This window comes from Crotalus tigris, unplaced genomic scaffold (assembly GCF_016545835.1).
Source record: "Crotalus tigris isolate CLP2741 ecotype Arizona unplaced genomic scaffold, ASM1654583v1 scf7180000018371.15429387391:27106975, whole genome shotgun sequence".
NCBI lineage: Eukaryota > Metazoa > Chordata > Lepidosauria > Squamata > Viperidae > Crotalus > Crotalus tigris.
In genome coordinates, this window is record NW_024096970.1 from 2,841,516 (window position 1) to 2,860,914 (window position 19,399).

At 37.8% G+C, this 19,399-nt stretch overlaps 1 protein-coding gene across 4 annotated transcripts in view; it reads left to right on the plus strand.

Moving 5' to 3' along the window:
* LOC120311526 (sine oculis binding protein homolog) overlaps window positions 1–19,399 on the plus strand; it is a 159,123-nt gene that overhangs the window by 20,280 nt on the left and 119,444 nt on the right. For all 4 annotated transcript variants that reach the window (XR_005557643.1, XM_039351121.1, XM_039351123.1 and 1 more), the window contains exons 2-3: window positions 5,789–5,927; window positions 14,841–15,026. Coding sequence is in view for 3 of the 4 variants with exons in the window: in XM_039351121.1 (XP_039207055.1) it covers window positions 5,789–5,927; window positions 14,841–15,026 (325 nt within the window). In the remaining variant the exon portion in view is untranslated. The remainder of the gene's footprint in view (window positions 1–5,788; window positions 5,928–14,840; window positions 15,027–19,399) is intronic.

A 19,399-nucleotide genomic window follows, 5' to 3' on the forward strand; every position in this document is an offset into this window, starting at 1 on the left:
TTTTGGACATGGGTGGATTTTCTTCAATACTGACATAGTCATTTTCAATTATTATTTTTATAGCAAACTAAGTTGCTAGAAGGGTCAAAGCCAAATACAGGAGCACAAAGTAAAAAGGACACAAACATACCTCATTTTTTTTTTCCAGATGCTGTTGCATTTTACATCTAAGTAATATTTTAGGAGTATTTAGCAGGTGCTTCCAATTTGACCGCAGTCTGGAACAAGGGATACAAGACAGCATCCACATAGCATCAGTCAACAACTAAAATGCATCCCGTTAACTTAAAAGATATAATACTTTACAATATTATCCAAATCTCTTGTGTGGTTACTGAAATCTCATACCTTCTGATGATCTTGAGAGATTTTGTGCATGTAATGATATTGGAAAAAAAATGCTGATCGTTTGCACCAGTTGGCCTTGTTAAACGTTTTCCCCCTAAATTTGCTATAATGCCGAAAATAAAGATATAGAAAAAGTTAGTACAATGGATTTACAAGTAAAGCCAGCTGATGTTTTAATAATTAAAGGAGACATACAAATAATGAACCAGAAGAGTGACTTGGAAAGCTGCCTTATCTTGGATTTACAAAAGGGATGTGTTAATTAAGTTATTCCTGAGAGGGGACAAAAAGAAATTGATAAGAAATCATCATGTGGGACTTTATTTGATGGGATTAAATATCAAGAAAAGTAAACAGAAGGAATTCAAAATGGACTTATTTGATTAGGGTTAATATATACGTTTTTGTTTCTGATAGCTATTAATGGAATTTCTTTTTGACCAGGACTGAACAATGAGGCTTCAAATATATTTATAAATGGGGACAGATTTCTTTTGTTTGATTTCTTAGAAAATAATGATAAGTTGGAATACAGAATTGATTTATTAGATCAATGTAAAAATATAATATGTTACTATTTCTGCCAGCTCCTAATAGACCTTTGCAGATTAGAAGTAAATGAAAGTTTTATAATTTAATTTTTTATAAAGGATGATGTATGGGAAGAATGTATCTTTTTTCTTATTAAAATATTGGAGAAGGTGTTAAGTTATGGAAATTATTCATTGTTGCCTGGAGGGAGGGGAGCAGTCATCTTTTATATATCTTTTTACCTTATTTTTTCCTATTGCTGTTTACTTATCTTTTTCTTTCCTTTGTTTTTTATATTTTTCTTAGTTTGTATCAATCTTTTATCTTTGTATTTGTAAACTCTTAATAAAATTATTACAAAAAATGACTATGATGTTTTTATCTGCAGAATCAAAAATTATGTTGTTAATAAAAGTCCAAATTGCCTCCAGCTAAGAGTTCAGCAGACAAAGACATTTTCCCTTTCAAGACTTTAGAACAGGTGGAGGCCTTAGGCTACCAGGACCTAAGATGGAAAAAAGCAACAGTCTGTTTTATACATCCTATTATTCTGTGCTTTCAGGTTGGGTCTATTATATAACTTTTTGCATTATAAGTAGTCCTGGACTTATGACCACCATTGAGCCCAAAATCTTTGTTGCTAAGATAGACAGTTGTTAAGTGAGTTTTGCCTCCATTTTATGATCTTTCCTGCCACAGTTCTTAAGTGAATCACTGCAATTGTTGGTAATACGGTTGTTAAGTGAATCAGGTTTCCACATAGACGCTGCTTGGCAGAAAGTTGCAAAAGGTCATGACATGACCCTGGGACACTGATACCATCATAAATACATGCCAATTGTCAAGCGTCTGAATTCTGATCATGTGATGCTGCAATGGTCATAAGAATGAAAAATGATATTAAGTTCATATTGAATTGTCACTAAACAAATGTAAGTTGAGTACTGCCTGTATTGGAAACAGGAGAGATGACTGATTTTATTGATAAGATGATGTACCATGAATATCAGACAATAGAATATTCAGTATACCAGTACACATTGAAACCACAGATGGAAGACAATCTCTGTTTTACTGCTTCTCTTCATTTCATCATTGAAGAGCATCTAGAAACACTGCATTTTGTTTAAGCTCCTCTTCATGGGGTAGACTAGCTACAAATCCATAATTCTGTCATTTGCTGGGATCATAGTGGACCAGTGAAATGGACCAGATGGCTCAAGGTCACAATTTGTAGAGAGCAAGGAAGATAACCTTGATGGAGATATGTGGGAACTGTTACATAGACAAAAGGGCTGAAACATTTTAAAATCCACAACAATATAGTATTTGGAAGTGGCAGAGACAGATACCTCCCTAATTAATTGAACTGTAAGAAGGATGAGGGGAGACCTCACAATTAAATTGGCAAGGGTCTGTTGTTATAACCAATTTCAATAAAAATACTTTTAGCTTTCCTGTAGAATTGATTTCTTGGTCAATTCTACCTAGTGGGTAGACATTATTGACACTTGACACTATTTGCAAGCACTTAAAATTTTGTCATTCAAATTACCACTATTCAAAAGCTATTCCTTTTGATTTATTAGAAAAATACTCCATCTTCATTGGTGTTTTTTGAAAGAAAGTGACACATATATTGCTTCCTCATTATTACTGTGATTATACTATCCCTTGGTTCCTAGAGGTTAGATTCCTGCAAAATAGAATTGATTTGTTTAAAGGGAAATATTAATGACAATCTATAAAAAGAGTTCAGAAATCTTCCTCCTCTACTTCCTTTTCTTAGTTTTTTTTCCTCGAGAAAAAAGATGGCACTCTGAATGTGTCAGAGTTTTTGAACTCTGTAATTGTTACAGATCAGTGCCAACTTCCATTTGTATCTGGTTTCCTGGAACTATTACAGTAGGTGAGCATTTTTAATTAAACCGGTGTTGAGAGAGATTTACAATTTGATTTTGATATGCATTATAAAAGGTTTAAGTACATAGTGATGTCTTTTGACCTTTTGAATTGTCCTTTAGTTTTATGACATTCATTGACTGAAGTATTTTCAGACATCTGAATTTTATATTTTATTTTATTTTATATTTATATTTTAATTTTTTTCAGACATTTTGGTGGCCCATACTGAACATATAGGAATGTTCTGAATTACTTTGCATATGCAAGCTATAATATCAAGTTGGAGAAATGTGCTTTTCTTCACCTTACATTGGACTAGTTGGGCTATAGAATTCCTTCAGAAAGCATTTACGGTAAATGGGCTATATGAAAGTGTTTTCTACCTTGTCCTGGCAAGGCACAGGGAATGCCAAAAATCTGCCATGTTTTGGGAGTTCCAAAGGTACTTTTTCAAAAGGCACCTTTATTTTTCCTTAAAGACATTTGATTCTCATCCAAGAAGCTTCTTCAGTTCAGAACTGAAGAACTAAAGAAGATTCTTGGATGAGAAGTGAAATGTCTTCAAGGAAAAACAAAGAAAATTCAGTTGCCTTTTGAAAAGCACCATTATGACAGCCATGATCTGGATGACTGAGAATCTCTATAGACATGTTTTGGGGGAATTTATAGCTTTTACAAGCAATTTATATCTGATTGTGCAGAACTCACCAGATTTCTTAATCAGCTTATAAAGAAATGGATTCAATTTACATGGACACTTCAGACTCCAGGATTTGAAATACTGTAGCTTTCACCTCCCAGGTCCTGCTGTGCAGTGTAGTCTTCAATTGTCCTTCTATGATACAAACAAATACCTTGGACTTTGCATTACAAGCATTTATTCTACAGGGTACTGCTGGTAGAGGGAAAGATCTAGGACACTATGTCTTTTATTCCAGAATTTTTTTACTTGCTGAATGGAACTATGGTATTTTTTTTAAAAAAGGAGCTCTTGGCCAAAAAGGGATGCTTCCAGCATTGAAGACATTTTTGGAATTTGGAATAGCTATAGATTAGAATTTGGAATAGCCAGAATCTTAAATCTGAACAGTTTTGCTTCTCTCATGCAAACGCAAACTAATTTTGATTACTAAGACCTTGGGAGTGGGGGGCACATTCCTGACCTTAATGAATAAGTGTACTTGCAAAAGGAAAAAGACCCGTATGGGCTCAGCTAAATAAATATTAGGATAACTCCTGATAATTCCTTCGCCTTTTCTTGAAATAAGGAATCACTCCTCTGTGCAGTATCTGTACTTTCGTGACATAGCACAGAAGCATTGCTTGAGCAGGGTCCGTAAGATTATCTGGGACACTACACATCCTCTTCACAACCTGTTTTCCTTGTTACCTTCTGGGAGGAGGCTTCGTGGTATCCGAAGCAGAACATACAGATTCAGCCAGAGTTTCATTCCATACAGCATTAACCTTGCGAACTCTCAAGCTTCCTCCTTCCGTTATATATTCAAGATGGACAATATTTAACATTTATTCGCTACGTATATGTAGGGATGTGGGTCTATACATATGTTGTACGTAGTATGTTTAGGTGTGTGTCATGTATGTGTTTCACTTTGAGAGCAGGCAACTAAATTTCATTTTTGATGTGTGCCATTGTGCCCACAGTATAAAAATGACAATAAAGGTTATCTTATCTTATCCTAAAAAATAAAGTGTAGGACATCCTGGCAGTTCAAAACTAAATACATTTTACTTTGGGATTTTTGGTAGCCTTACTCTCATCAAAGAAATTATAAAGACATGTTTCCTTTTGTCATATCTGCCATTATGCCAGATTTTTACCTAAGCCAACTGACTTTTTACACTGAATTTCCTCTTTGAAAAGATCTTGGGACTAGCTGTCTCTTTGAATGTTATTACTGGGCATTGAGAGTTTGATTGATATTTTGGTAGTGGTAGATTTGTTTGCAAAAATTATTCACTTTATTTCTGGTAAGGATCTTCAATCTGCACCAGAAACTACCAAGTTGTTGATTGATAATATATTTCAGCAGAAAAGTATGGCTTTTTTTTCTTTGATTTAGAGTTGGTAGAAGAGGGAGAGGTTCAGCCCAAGGCTCCTGCTTTCTGGGGTGCCACAGGGCTCAATTTTCTAATTACTAATTAGGCCATGATTTCATGATCGTACCATTTCAGTGTTGAAAGATCTGTGTTAATTGCCAATTGCAGGTGGGAAGAAAGTGGGAAAGTGCCTTTGTCCAAGTGGAAAGAAAACAGTATATTAGTTTACTGAATAAAGAAACTATTTATAGTTAGGGTGGAAGTGGGAAAGATTAAAAAAAGTTTTGTAAAAAAGAAAGACAAGCTGGCAACACAGAGCCCCATGATGTTTGCCAAACAGAAAAGAAATAGCTGAGACTACTCAGGAAGAACAATATATGAGAATGGGAATTGATGGTTTCTAACACAACCTGAAATATATATGCATTATTTTCTATAATTATCTGCATTTCTTATTTTATCAGATCTGGTTTAAATGAATCTTTGCTCGAAGTGGTGGCCTGTATATTAATTTGAATTGCTGCAATCTAGTAAGATTGATTGACTAGTGCCTGAGAAACAATTCCAGTTCTTCTATTGCTTTCCTGGTGTTCTTTAAACACTTTATAGAAGCACAGAATATAAAGTTTTATGAAAAATATGTGTTAAATATATTGCTGACTATCAATTCATGTGCAAAGAATGATAAATAGCTCTCTACCCTCTCATATTTTTCTTTAAATTACAAATTCATGCAGACCTGTCGTAATTACATATGTCATTCAAAGATTTAAATGCTTTACATTCTATGTATGTGAGTTGATAAATGAACATTAGTCTAGAGTAGGTGGGACAAAGCTGCTATTTCACGGTACAGTGCAAATAGATTTTGATTTATGTATTCATCTTTTGGTTCTAAATGATTATTGATTGCATAAATAAGTAGGTAATTCTTCTCTTACAGAATTTTGCAGAAAACACTATGAATGAGCTCCTTGGCTGGTATGGTTATGATAAGGTTGAATTAAAAGATGGAGAAGATATTGAATTCAGGAATTACTCTACAGATGGGGAGAGCCGACAGCACATTTCTGTTCTCAAAGGTAATACCATTTAAGGTTTGTTTGATCATGCTAAACAGGATTAGTCATCAGAACTTCCCAAATTCACCTAGGTGAAATTCTACTTTATTATGTCAGAGTCTTAAAAGATGAGCTCGCATGTGTTCATGATGGTGTCTTCTAACACATAAAAAGAGGAGCAAAGGTTAGTGCAGTGCTTCTCAATTATTTTCTGTCATGCCCCCCTAGGAAGAAGAAAACATTTCGCGCCCCCCGCGCGACTGTAAAAAATTTTTTTCTGTACAGAGGACCGATTTCCGGGTCTAAAAGTCACATAGGCGGGTTTGGCCAATCAGGATAGAGCATCATGTCTATCCAATCGGGTCCTTTGCATGTGTCACGTGCGTTGGCGGTCATGTTGTCCTCCGCGTCGGGCTGCCGCTTGCGAGTGAGTCGGATGATCCGATCTAGAAATCCAATATGACAGTATTTGCTGAGGTCAAACGAGCCCCCCTTTACGGAGCCTCGCGCCCCCCCTGGGGGGCGCGCCCCACTATTTGAGAAGCACTGGATTAGTGCAACACAACAGCAATTTTTCTTCCTCATATAACCAGCTCCAAGAAACTATAATTCCAGTGAGTAGTGACAAAATCAGGAGAAGAAGCCAACCCATCTCTCTTTCGTTCCTCAGAAGAAGAAAAAAATCAGTTGTGCCTAAACTTTTACTCAGAAACCTGCAACCCCATCTGCAAAAAAAACCAAAAAAAAAAAAAAACCCCAAACCCTTAACTTAGATCACTGCAGTGAAATTGTCCATGTCACAACACAGCAGTCAGAGGTCATTATCAGTTGAAAACAGACTTAGATGTAACAATCATATTCAGGTTTTCATCTGTAGATCACAATCCTTTGCCTTCAACGCTTTCTCTTCTGCACAGTCATACAGTAGTTCATAGCCCCACATTTTGCTCAGCTCTAAGTCTCATTTTGTTACAGCTTTCTATTCATGTTTGGGCTTTTCCATACATAACTTCTTGCAACTTCTCCCATGCTAGATCATATATTATTTTTGTGAATAACTCAAGGCGGTGAACACACCTAATATTCCTTCTTCCTCCTTCTTTTCCCCACAACAACAATCCTGTGAAGTGGGTCGACACAGAGTTACTGGCCCAAAGTCATACACTGCATTAAAACAATGTGGTTTGTGTAATTTTGATTTAATGTAATCCATAAACCCACTTTTTCTAAACTAGGTACTATCACGTGTTCTATCAATTATATTTAAAACAAACCATGCCCTAGTGCAGTGGTGGTGAACCTATGGCACGGGTGCCAGAGGCGGCACTCAGAGCCTCCATCACCCCAGTCCTAGGCCTTCGGCTGGGTTTTATAAAACCTTTTCGCTTTAGGCCTCCGCCACCATGTGCAAAAAAAAAAGTTCAATCAATCAGTCAATTTCAACTTCTCGTGGAAAAAAAAAAGAACTTGCAAAGTTGGAATTGATTGATTGAACTTTTTAGTCCCACCCAGTCTGCCGTTACCACTGCAGCCACGTCCACCCAATGGACCATGCCCACCCAATGGCCACACCCACCTGGCACCCGACAATACATAAGTGGGTTTTAGGTTGCAGTTTGGGCACTCGGTCTCTAAAAGGTTCGCCATCACTGCCCTAGTGCCATAAGGTAATCTAATGTGTACAGACATGAAATGTGTTTTGGTGGAGAAAATATAATTAAATTGTTTACTAATGTTCTCCTTTTCAAGTTTAACATGCTTTGTTCTGAGTTCAGAATATGAATAGCATTATGGTGCTGTTTTAATCATTCTGACAAAGTTCCAACCTTGAATGACCTCATTCTTGCTTAGTACTCAACTTGAAACACTTTAGGAAGAATGGAAAAGTTTCTAGTAACACCTAAAGTAAGATCAGAATAAACCAGTTTGACCTCCAACTTGCTAATAGTGTGATGGGTCAAGGAGGGCAGAGGAAAGGAGGGAGAAATAATACTTGAAATCAACTTCTATAGGATATTAATCGGATTCAGGTATTGCACTAAGCCACAATATAATTTGTTTAGTTTTGGCTCAGCCCTGTTAATGCACCTCCTTTGAATCCCACATTGTCCTAATATCTTAAATTGTAGAAGTAGAATTGAATTGAATTTCCTTTGAATGTCAGTTTGGATGTCTGGAATTTTGAGGGTGGTTATCTGGAAGAGTTTTGAGAGGAAAACTGTTTTGTTCTTCTTAGCTCTTTTTGAGTGTTTATTTTTTGTTTGAAATGCAGATGTTTGCTTATGGGAGAGATGAAGTGATTCATTCACAATAACAGAATTCACAGTTTAGGGGTGCATTTAATTATTGAATAATTTTCAGCGAGGGAAAAATGGCTACTCCCAATACTGGATAGAACAAGACAAAAAGTACATTTGTTTTTTGTTTTGTTTTGTTTTCTTCCATTTAATCATGTCTGAATTATTGGAGACTGGGAAAATCTCTGCAGTTTCCTTGGCAAGGTTTTGAAGTTTGCCATTGCCTCCTTTCTAGGGCTGAGAGATAGTGACTGGCCCAGGGTCTTCCAGCTGGCTTTGTGCTTAAGGTGGGACTAGAATTCATGGTCTCCTGGTTTCTAGTATGATGCCTTAAATAATTTTAGAATATTGTCTAGTCATGAAATTAATTTCCTCTCTCTGACCCATTAAAAATGAAAGTGTCAGTGGTAATTATTTCTGGAGATCTTTGGGGGCTGCAATTCAAGGCTTTTGTGGGATGTATGCGACCCTGGGTCTTTAAGCTGTGCGCTTCTGTATCTATTACATACATAATATTAATAAGTCTGGTTTTTCCCCCTTTAAAACAATAGCCACTAATATTGGAAGAAGGATTGTGATAGGTGGAGAAGAAACCTTATATTGCTGCCATTTTTATTTTTTATTTGAACCACAGCAAGGGGGAGTTATTTACTGTCTGTGCATATATAATTTCAATTGCATTTCTGCTTCAATTATCATTGGCACCATCACCATCTTTTTTGAAAATCTAGTCTGGATAGTCTTCGTTAATCTTGATTTATAGATTATTTATTGATGCAGTTTCATTGTAATTGGCTGCAGATTATTATTTTTTAATTGTGGCTATATAATAGAATTGGGGAAAGGAAGAAATTACTTTAGTCTCCAGTGAATTCTTTGGAAGAGTTAATGTAAATCAGAATCTGTGATGCTATAACAGCATGCCACCATCTGTGATGCTATAACAGCATGCCACCAATGTATTAGGTTAGGGGTGTCAAACTCAATTTCATTGAGGGCCGTAATAGCATTGTGGTTGCCCTTGGGGGCTGGGCGGGCGTGGCTGGAGTGGGTGTGGCCTACTGGGTGGACGTGTCCTCTTGGGTGGACATGGCTGGAGTGGGTGTGGCCTACTGGGTGGGCATGGCTAGCTCTACATCGTTTGCGTCAAGGGTGCCTGTAACGTCATATGGTTTCAGCAGGCAGGGGAGCGCTCTCTTCACAGCGTCGAGAGGCTGAGCTGGGCAGTGCGAAGCTTGCCAGCTGTGTACCTTGCTGCCTGCTGAAATCGGGCAGGCTGGGGGCTGAGCAGCAACGCGCTTCTTTTTGAATTTGCGCCGCCTGGCTCAGCCTCTCGGTGCTGTGAGGAGAGCACCCGACTGCTTGCCAAAATCAGGCAGGCTGGGAGCTGAGTAGTGCCGCGCTTCTTTTTGGATTTGCACGGCCTGGCTCAGCCTCTTGGTGCTGTGAGGACAGCGCCTCACTGCCTGTTGAAATCTCTCCCCTGGAGCCCATCAAGCCAGATATGTGAAGTAGGTGAGGGCCATTTGCTGGCCACTTCCAGGCGATGGTGCATTTCTTCATTCCTCACAAAGGGTGACACCTCCCCAGCATGCGCCCAGGGGGCAGGGCTGACGCGGAAGGGGCTGGTCCCTTGTTTCCAGATGGCCTTGTGGAGCTAAGAATGAACACATTTCAGCATAGATGGCCACCACAAAATTGTACATTGGCTTCTGGGCGGCCTGGGCCAGGGCCAAGGCAGCGGGGGCCGTTCCCTCACTGTTTCTAGGATGGCTTCACAGGCCACATGAAACCACATCACGGGCCACATCCGGCCTGCGGGCCTTGTGTTTGACATGTCTGTATTAGGTGATTGGTTCCTGTCCTTTAAATTGTGTTCCCAAAGTGGCTCAATTTGTGCAACTGTAATACTATGGGTAAGCTAACAAGCACTGATTACAGGCAACAGTTTCCTCCTATACTATAGCAAATCTGATGTCCTTATACACTAGGAATCTTCTGGCATATCTTGTTGGGAAAAAAATGGCAGTTTGAAAAGAAGCGGGGTGTGGGATGTCCTCACTAATCCCTTCCCTGACCTTCTGTATATACAGCATAACAATTTAGTATGCAGCAGTTGTAATATTAAAAGAATATTAAAAGGACTTAAATATAACTTACTCATTTACATTGTTGAGGAGTCTCAATGAAATAGTGACAGATGTGGAAAGGATAAATCCATACGTCGATGTTCCTAGTCTTCTGTGCCTCTTGCTAGGACATTACTTTCCTTAGTCAGAGCAATAGTCTTACACTTTTAAGTGACTTATCAACTTTTCCTCTTTTGTTAATAAGGACTTTGGAAAATCTTGTCAGGGCCACTTAGTTGTTGGCAATTCCTTTTTTCAAGCCAGAAACAATGCTATTAACCCAACCAGGTCACCTGGTCCAACATTTTCCTGACCCAGAATGCAGTGGAACAGGCAGTTTTTGGTACCCATATTACCCCGCTACTCCAGGACTAGGCTTCTGAGTGCAATTTAAGATAATGACTAGAATCTTAGAAGACCTACATAGGATAGGGCCAGACTACCTGTGGGACTACTTTTCTCCCATTTGTCTCTGATCACCCACTGGATCTTGTAGAGAGGGTGTGTCAATCAAACAATGTCATCTTGTTGGATCGGGAATAGTGCCTTCCTGGTGTCAGAGCCTGGCCTATTGGACAGCATCCTTCTGGAGATGCTGACGACTCCAACTCTTGCTAGCCTTTTGCAAGGCACTGAAGACCTTGCTGTTTCTCTATATATTTGGGTAGGAAGCTGGATAAGTTCTGCTGTTGCATATATGTGTTTTTTTTTCCTTTGGTGTGTAGAGTAGAGTTACTGTTTATCCTTAGGCACCAGATTTTTTTTAATATTTATAGATTTGGAATATATATATTCCAAAACAATATACTGTATTTATTTCCCATTAGCAAGTGAAGCAATTTTTGTGAAAAAGGTACTTCCTCTTAGTGTATGTAAACATTACCGCTTGTCAAATTCTCTTTCTCTTTTTTTATGGCAGGAAAGCTCCAAAATTCTGTCTGCCTTTGTTGGGGCAAGATATTGCTGAAAAATAGGATGAGCAACTGCTTGAAATCTTTGTCACTTTCTGAATTCCTGTTTTATTTTTCCCTCACTTGAATTCAGTGTGCTTTTCCTTGAACTGTTTGCCTTTTTCTCTTTGAATTGAATAATGTGCTAAATTCATGTACTGTATGTTATGGTTTCATATTTAATTGTCAACTAATTACTTAATTGCCTTTATATTATTATTGTAAAATATTGTATTGATTAGTTATTAATTATATATACATTTGTTGGAACAAATAATAGACTATTATCTCCTGGAGAATTGAGACTATGGGAGAAGTTAGTTCATAAAATTTGAAAGGAGAATTGAGCAAAATTACTTTGCTTTTGATGCTTTCCATTTTTGGTTCCTGTATTGATAGCAGTGCAGCCTCACATATGATTCTGCATTATTGTGATAAAATTATTGTGCATAATATTATTATAAACCCTACCATGACCCTCCAAAACATCCTAAATGTAATTTTATAGGAGAGAATGCTCCAGCCTATAGATCACATTGCCAATCTTGTCAAGCACATTTTCTCAACATACATGGAGTTACAGCTGAGGACCTTTAAAGCAGCTGCATGAGATTTGCAAAAGATGTGGCTGTTTTAATCATTTGGAGACTGATACTTTAGTTTGCATTAACACACTCCTGAATTATGTACACTCCAGACAATTAAACCCAACCTAAGTTCAGTATGTATGATGAACCACAATTATCCTTCACTGAAAATATTTATAACTGCTCTTTGCCTTGTTTCTTAACTGGTATTGCTGTGTGCTAAGTTGCAACTCACGATCCTAGAACAATTATTTTGCTGCTAACCACTTGCCTCTTCTTAAAATATAGTTGTTCATAGACAACTCAGTCCTTAGGAATATTACCAACCACTTTGGTAGCTACTATGAGCAAATTCTATGATTGATCATAGAGTGCTTTTAATGCATCTTCCAGTTCAGCTGTTAAAACTACCAGTTCTGAGAAGGCTATGTGCTGGATTTTTGCAGGATACTATTTTAGCACTTGAAAAATATTATAATTAGCAATGAGATTATGTATGAAATAGAGAAAAGATTGTTCATTGTGTGTTTCTGTTAATAGTGGAGAGAGAGTATTGTGAGTGACAGTTAAAGCCTCTTTCCAGAAATGTTTATGTGGAGTTTGAATGGAATGTGTGTACGTGCATGCACATGTGTGTATGTGTAATCTTTTTGCTGAGTTTTCCTTCATACGGAATGGGATAATCTTTCATCTGTTCAGAAGAGTGGGACAGATTTGGGTTTTCAAGTACATATATGAGAATATGAATGGATGATGGTTTGTGCGTGCTCTTTTTTCAACATTTCCACAATATATTCAGAACATACACTAGCTAGGCCTATGATTATCAGGAACATTTTTTAAAAAATTAGTAATATAAGTTTACTGAGATTCCAAATTGGGACTACAAAAATCTGCATAAATACTGGTTAGAATTATTTATGCTTTCATTCATAATTTTATAATCTAGTTCTGATAGCCTTATTATATTAGTATGACCTGTTTGTTTGTTTATTGTAGATCAGAAATGTAACATTTTGTAACAAATGTAACAAAATGCAACCAAAACATTACATTGCTGGTCTACCAATGTAATATGGTAGACCAGAAATGTATGCATCAGATATGACACTCAGATATATAGCTTTTACATCTGCTGATTTGTTTCTTTTCACATTGTCATTAAGGTCTTGTCATTCACATGTCATTAAGGTCATTAAGATCTAAAACTCATCTTGTCCCTGTTTCCCACAATTCATCTGACTCAGCTTTGTGGAAACATCAGTTCAAGTATCAGATAATTCTGTGTTTTCCTCAGTGAAGGAAACTATAAAAAAACTATTTGCATTTAATTTTGCTTTACATATCTTTATCTCAATCATCTCTGCACATGTGGGCAGAGATGATTGAGATAAAGCTTTTTTCCTTCTGATATATTTGTAAATTGCTGATCTTAATGCAGAATAATATGCTGCCCAGAATCTTTTCCAAAGATTTGTTTTTATAAATTGGGGTCCTTTGTTTCTCCCCATTAGGGCAAATCTTCTCTAATAGCTGTCCTTGACACAACTCATTATACAGGCGTCTGATCTCTTGCACTAGGTTGCACTTTTCCTGCCCTGCAGTAGGCATTTTATCTGAGCTATTATTGTAGTTTTGAATAAACCCCCAATCATCCTTATTTTCTTGATTTGCCTTTTTAATTTCCCTTTCAGATTCCTCTACTGTTAAACAACTTCTTCATTTTAGCACAGTGGTTCTCAACCTTTCTAATGCCGCGACCCCATAATACATTTCCCCATGTTGTGGTGACCCCCAACCACTTATACATCACTGGGTGCCAGGGGCCTGGCCAAAGAAAAGGGGGAAAAAATGGCGGACAGCCTTGTTTGGCGACCCCCGTGAAATGGTCGTTCAACCCCAAATGGAGTCCTTACCCACAGGTTGAGAACCACTGTTTTAGCAAAATACGACTGTCCTGGACTTCTTATAGAAATTTCTTCCTTCTCTAAATATTAGGCTATGTTCTCTTTAATATTAGAGAATCAAATACATGTCATTTCCAAGAAGTTTAATTTTAATAAAGTAACAAAATGAAAAGTTTTATCAACAGCAGTGTTTTTCATCCTGAGCAACTTAATGATATGTGGACTTCAACTCCTAGAATTTCCTAGTCAGCATGGCCATTGCTCAGAATTTTAGGAGCTGAAGACCACACATCACAAGGTCACCCAAGTTGGGAAATGCTGATTCCCCCTTTACAGCATTTAATCACTGCTGACTGGATGAATCAAATTAGGAGGCTTGAAAATTGCACTGGTGTACTTGCTAAGTTGTGAAAACAGGTTTCTTAGTATTTGGTTGACTGTTCTACCTCAACACAAATGCTGAATAATTGTTTTTCCTTATTGATGCTTGTCAGCTATCTTGGTAAACCTTTACCATTATGTTAAAATAGATCTATTTCATACTAATAAGATAATTTGTGCAGTTATTATCAAGACACATAATTGAAGTTAAATACTAAAGTATTTAAGTATATACTGAATGTATCCACATGTATCTTAAACTGTTGTAAATAGAGCACCTACATTATTTAATTTCTCACTATTTAAATGAGAAATATTATCTACATAATGTTATTATAAAATGTTGATCTTGTCCAATTTAGCTTTGGGACTTCACTCTGAAAGTGTAGAATTGGGCAAGATTAATGAAGTTTATGATTGTGTTTAGCTGCAAACTCTCATTATGGTCTATGTGAGATCTGAGTTATGTTTCCTATTTGAGCACTTTATTGTTATGTGCAGTTTTGGAAAGATTACTGATATATTAAAGTACAAATTGGGTTCATCCTGGAAACCTGACATAGTTTTGGCTAAATAAGTGTATATTACCTACTCAATTGTTAATCAAGTTGGCAAACAATAAATAAACAGTATCTGATCAAAAGCCGTAATACATTTTAAAATTAATTCTTTTTCCTTTACAGAAAACTCTTTGCCAAAAACAAAATTACCTGAAGACAGTGTTACATCATCATACAATATACACACAAGCTATCCAGGGCTGACCACAGGAAACGGAATCTCAGACTCACCAGCAGGATCAAAGGAACATGGCAATATACCCATTATTGTACCATTAATTCCACCACCTTTTATAAAGCCACCAGCAGGTAAATAATTTATTTAGTAATGCTTTTCTTTTCTTAGATAATGCTCTTAAATGTTTTAGAGTAACAAACTAAAAAAAGCAGGAGTACAGGGAGTCCTCGACTTATGGCTACAACTGAAAACCATTTTTTTATTGCTAAGCAAGGCAGTTGTTAAGTGAGTCACACCCCATTTTGCGACCTTTTTGCCATGATTGCTAAGCGAATCACTACAGTTAAGTGAATCATGTGGTTATTAAGGAAATCTGGCTTCTCCCGTTAATTTGCTTGTCAGAAGCTCCCTGGGAAGGTTGTAAATTACAATCCCAGGCCCCCAGGATGCTGCAACCATCGTAAATATAGGCCATTTGCTAAGCACTTAAATTTGTATGATGTGTCTGCAATGGTCATAAGTGTGAGAATTGTTCATAAGTCACTTTTTTCCAGTGTAATTGTAAATTCGAACATCACTAAATGGATGGCTATAAGTTGAGGACTGCCTGTAGAATATTGCAAACTTACAGTCAAGAGAATTTGCTTTTGGAAAGTACTAAACTGCCCCCAGAAGGGCATGGTTTCGGTGAACATCACTGGGGGGGGGGAAGAATCAGAATGTTCTGGGTGTGGTTCCATTCTTTAATCAGTGAGTTTTGCATATGCCTAACAGTACAGACTGAGTGCACCAAGTGTGATCATGTGACCACGGGGAGAGGCATCCAGCTGTCAGAATTTTAAATCAGTGTTGTATGTAGCCCTGGGGAGTCCATTGTAACTTTGAGCAGTCACTAGACCGATCATAAGTTGAGGACTGCCTGTACTTACCAAGTCAGAAGAATCCTCTTTTTTAGGACGGGTGGGCAATGTGACCTTGAATGTTTTTTTGATTACAACTGCCATGATCTTCTTGTCATCTACCATGCTGGCTTGCTCTAAAGAGAGCTGGATATTTTCCACTGATGTATTAACAATGTCTGGTTAAGTCTGCAGATTTATTTAAGGGCATAAATAGACCTACTGCAATATCAATATTTAATAAAAAGATTTTTTAAAATTTTGTGAAATAATTTAGGAACTGTGGTCTTTTAGGCCAGCGGTCCCCAACCTTTCCGGCTCTGTGGACTGACAGCAGTGGTGGAGAGAGGGGGTGGTTTCACATGTGCAAATGCAGCTTTGCATGCTCGCCTGTGGCTTGTGTGGCCCAGTTACCAACAAGCTGTGGCCTGGGATTAGATCGTGGCCCAGGGATTGGGCACCCCTGTTTTAGGTTATAATGAAATTCAGTGTGATCTTAAGATTCAGATTTCTGATTAGAACAGGGTTCCTAAAGCTCTTGCTACCACACTTCTCTTTGGTGTAATCTTGATGTACATGACATCCCTAGAAATCCAGAATAAAACAAATGAACAATGAAAACAATACAGGTAGTCTTCACAGGAGAACCACAATAGGGACCATCAACTCTGTTGCTAAGTGATGTTGTTGTGCAAAACATGACGTGACCCTGCTGCACTTACAACCTCATTTGTCCTGCAGTTGTTGAACAAATCACCCATGGTTGTTAAGTAAGACATCATGTAACTACAACTTGCAATTTTACTGCCGCCTTCTCCATTGACTTTGCTTGTCAGAATCCAGCTGTGAAGCATGCAAATGGCTATCACATAATCGCGGAACGCTACAATAGTCATAAATGCCTACTGGTTGTGAAGTGCTTGAATCTCAATCATACGACAGTGGGTTTGCTGTGACACTTATAAGTGTAGAACCAGTTATGAACTTACTTTTTCAGCACTATCATAACTATGAATGGTTGCTAAACAAAGCGGTTGTTAAACAAAGACTACCTGTATAATGAAACTTGAAGAAAGATGGATTATTGCAGCAATTAGCAATGTAACAAAAAAGTTCATCAAATATCCCTGGACCCTGTCTGTCCCTCCCCAACTGAGGTATACGTCACAATTTGAAAATATTTGGTTTAGAAGGGCTGGATTTAAAATGACTAGTTCAAAGAATATATGAATGTGAGTAGTTCAGGTTTGTTTTGTTTACAGGTAGTCCCTGTCTTACAACTATTAGTTCAGTGACTGTTCAAAGTTATGACAGTGCTGAACAGTAACTTATGACCAGTCCTTGTTGCAGCAGCCTTATGATCATATATGATCTTGATCTTACAGAATACAGAATAATAGAGTTGGAAGGGACCTTGGAGATCTTTTAGTCCAACCTCCTACTCAAGCTTTACCATTTCAGACAAGTGACTACCCGATCTCTTCTTAAAAGCATCCAGTGATGAAGCACCCACAACTTCTGAAGTCAAGCCGTTCTCACTGTTAGCAGACTTCTCCTTAGTTCTAGGTTGCGTCTTTCCTTGATTTCCATCGCTGTTTTTCTTGTTCTGCCTTCAGGTGCTTTGGAAAATAGGTCAACCCCATCCTCTTTATGACAGCCCCTCAAATATTGGAACACTGCTATCATGTCACCCTCAGTCCTTCTTTTCACCAGACTACACATACCCAATTCCTGCAACCGTTCTTCACATGTTTTAGTTCAGAGTTCTTCAACCTTTCCAGCTTTGTGGAGCAGCGGGGGGGGGGGGGAGGGGATGGTTTTGCACAAGCAATGGGGCAATCACACACTTGCCTACTGCTCACACAAGTGGGGATGTGCCCGCGTGCTCTCGCCTGCTACTTTTGTGGCCTGATTCCAACAGGCTCAAGGCCCAGTAGTAGGTTGCAACCAAGGGGATGGGGACCCTTGTTTACTCTCTGGGCCACTAATCATCTTTGTTGCTCTTTTCTGCACTCTTGCCAAAGTCTTAACATCTTTTTTATAATGTGGTGACCAAAACTCACTGCAGTATTCCAGATATGGTTTTACAAGGTTTTATAAAGCGATACTAATATTTCTCATAAATCTTGACGCTTGGCAACCCATTTGCATTTATGACCAGTTGCCAAGCACTCTGTAGTCACTTGATCACCATTTTTAACCTTCTGTACCAGCTTCCCCAGAAAATCAGTGGGGGAGTCAGCAGGGAAGATTGCAAGTCACTGGGGTAAGTCTCCACCACCTGAATGCTCTCCCCAGCCTCTTGCCTTGCATTGACCTCTTGTGCATCCTCCACACATACTCCCTGAACCTCTCCTGCAACCCTGCCCCTCCCTCCATTCCCTCCCACCTGGCAGCAGCTACTTATCTGCCTGCCAGCCTGGAATTTGAAACTTCCTGCTGGCTTCCCACTGACTTAACTTGTTGGAAATCCAGCAGGAAGTTGCCTTGCCTAACCACTGTGGGATTCAGTTAATAATGGCAACCAGTTCTGAAGGGATTGTCATGTGGTTATGGTTTATTACCACATTATTTGGCAACAGAAGTTCTGGTCCCAATTGTTGTCGTAAGTTGAGAACCACCTATATAAAAAGCAGAATTCCAAATTCAAAGACATGTGGGCAAGGGATCTGTAAATGATATTCCCCCTTATCCCCTTATTGTGGTTTATCTCCCCTCAAGTCTCCTTGGTGTCATTTTTTTTTTCATGTTAACATTTAGGTTTCCTTCAGGTTTCCTTCCTTGTATTATTTTGCTTAAGATGGGCAAAGCCATATCTTTGTCAAGGCTAGTTTAATAATAGGAATAGTAGAGGATACATGAAAACAGTCATTCATGTCGGAATGGTACAGAAAAACTCTTTTAAATGTTGACTGTGGAGGGGCATTAGAATTTTGAGAAAACATTGGTTTTTTTTTTATATTTTTGTAGTGCCCAGTGTAAGATTAGCCTGGTATAAATAATAAATGATGATTTTCATACAAATGACATAAAATGATAGCTAAAAGTAGCATGAAATCCACAATCTGGATTACTTGTTAAAACCCTTTATGCTAGAGATGTTTAATTTCTGGAAATTTTGAAGCAATATTTCCCTGAGGCTTGGGGCCACAATAAAGGATTTGGGAATTACTATATATATATTGGCAAATATAGTGAGGTTGTGTTGCACATTTTGTACATCATGTGCATACAGTTAAGGATAGAGTTTGCATTGTGATATTAATTTAGTGAGTTTGATGAGAACTTGGTTTCTATGAATGCGTTTGCCTTTTGTAGTTGTATAATACGGTAGTTTTATTATTTTATAAAATATTTATTTTTGCTCTAGAAAGCGTTAGTTTTAAAACTGTATTGTTTATTTAGACATGTACTGTATACATTTATTTAAAACATGCTCCTAGTTTTGTTGTAAATGGAAGTTCTGCTAAAGTCTAAGGAATAGAGCTTATCTATTTTTGGCTTTTTAGGAGAAGCAGAAAAGCAAAAGTTGTTGCTGGATACCGAAATCTATTGTGAAACATGCTATTCTGAACTTTGTCCTTCACTAATTTCAGGGAAAAAGA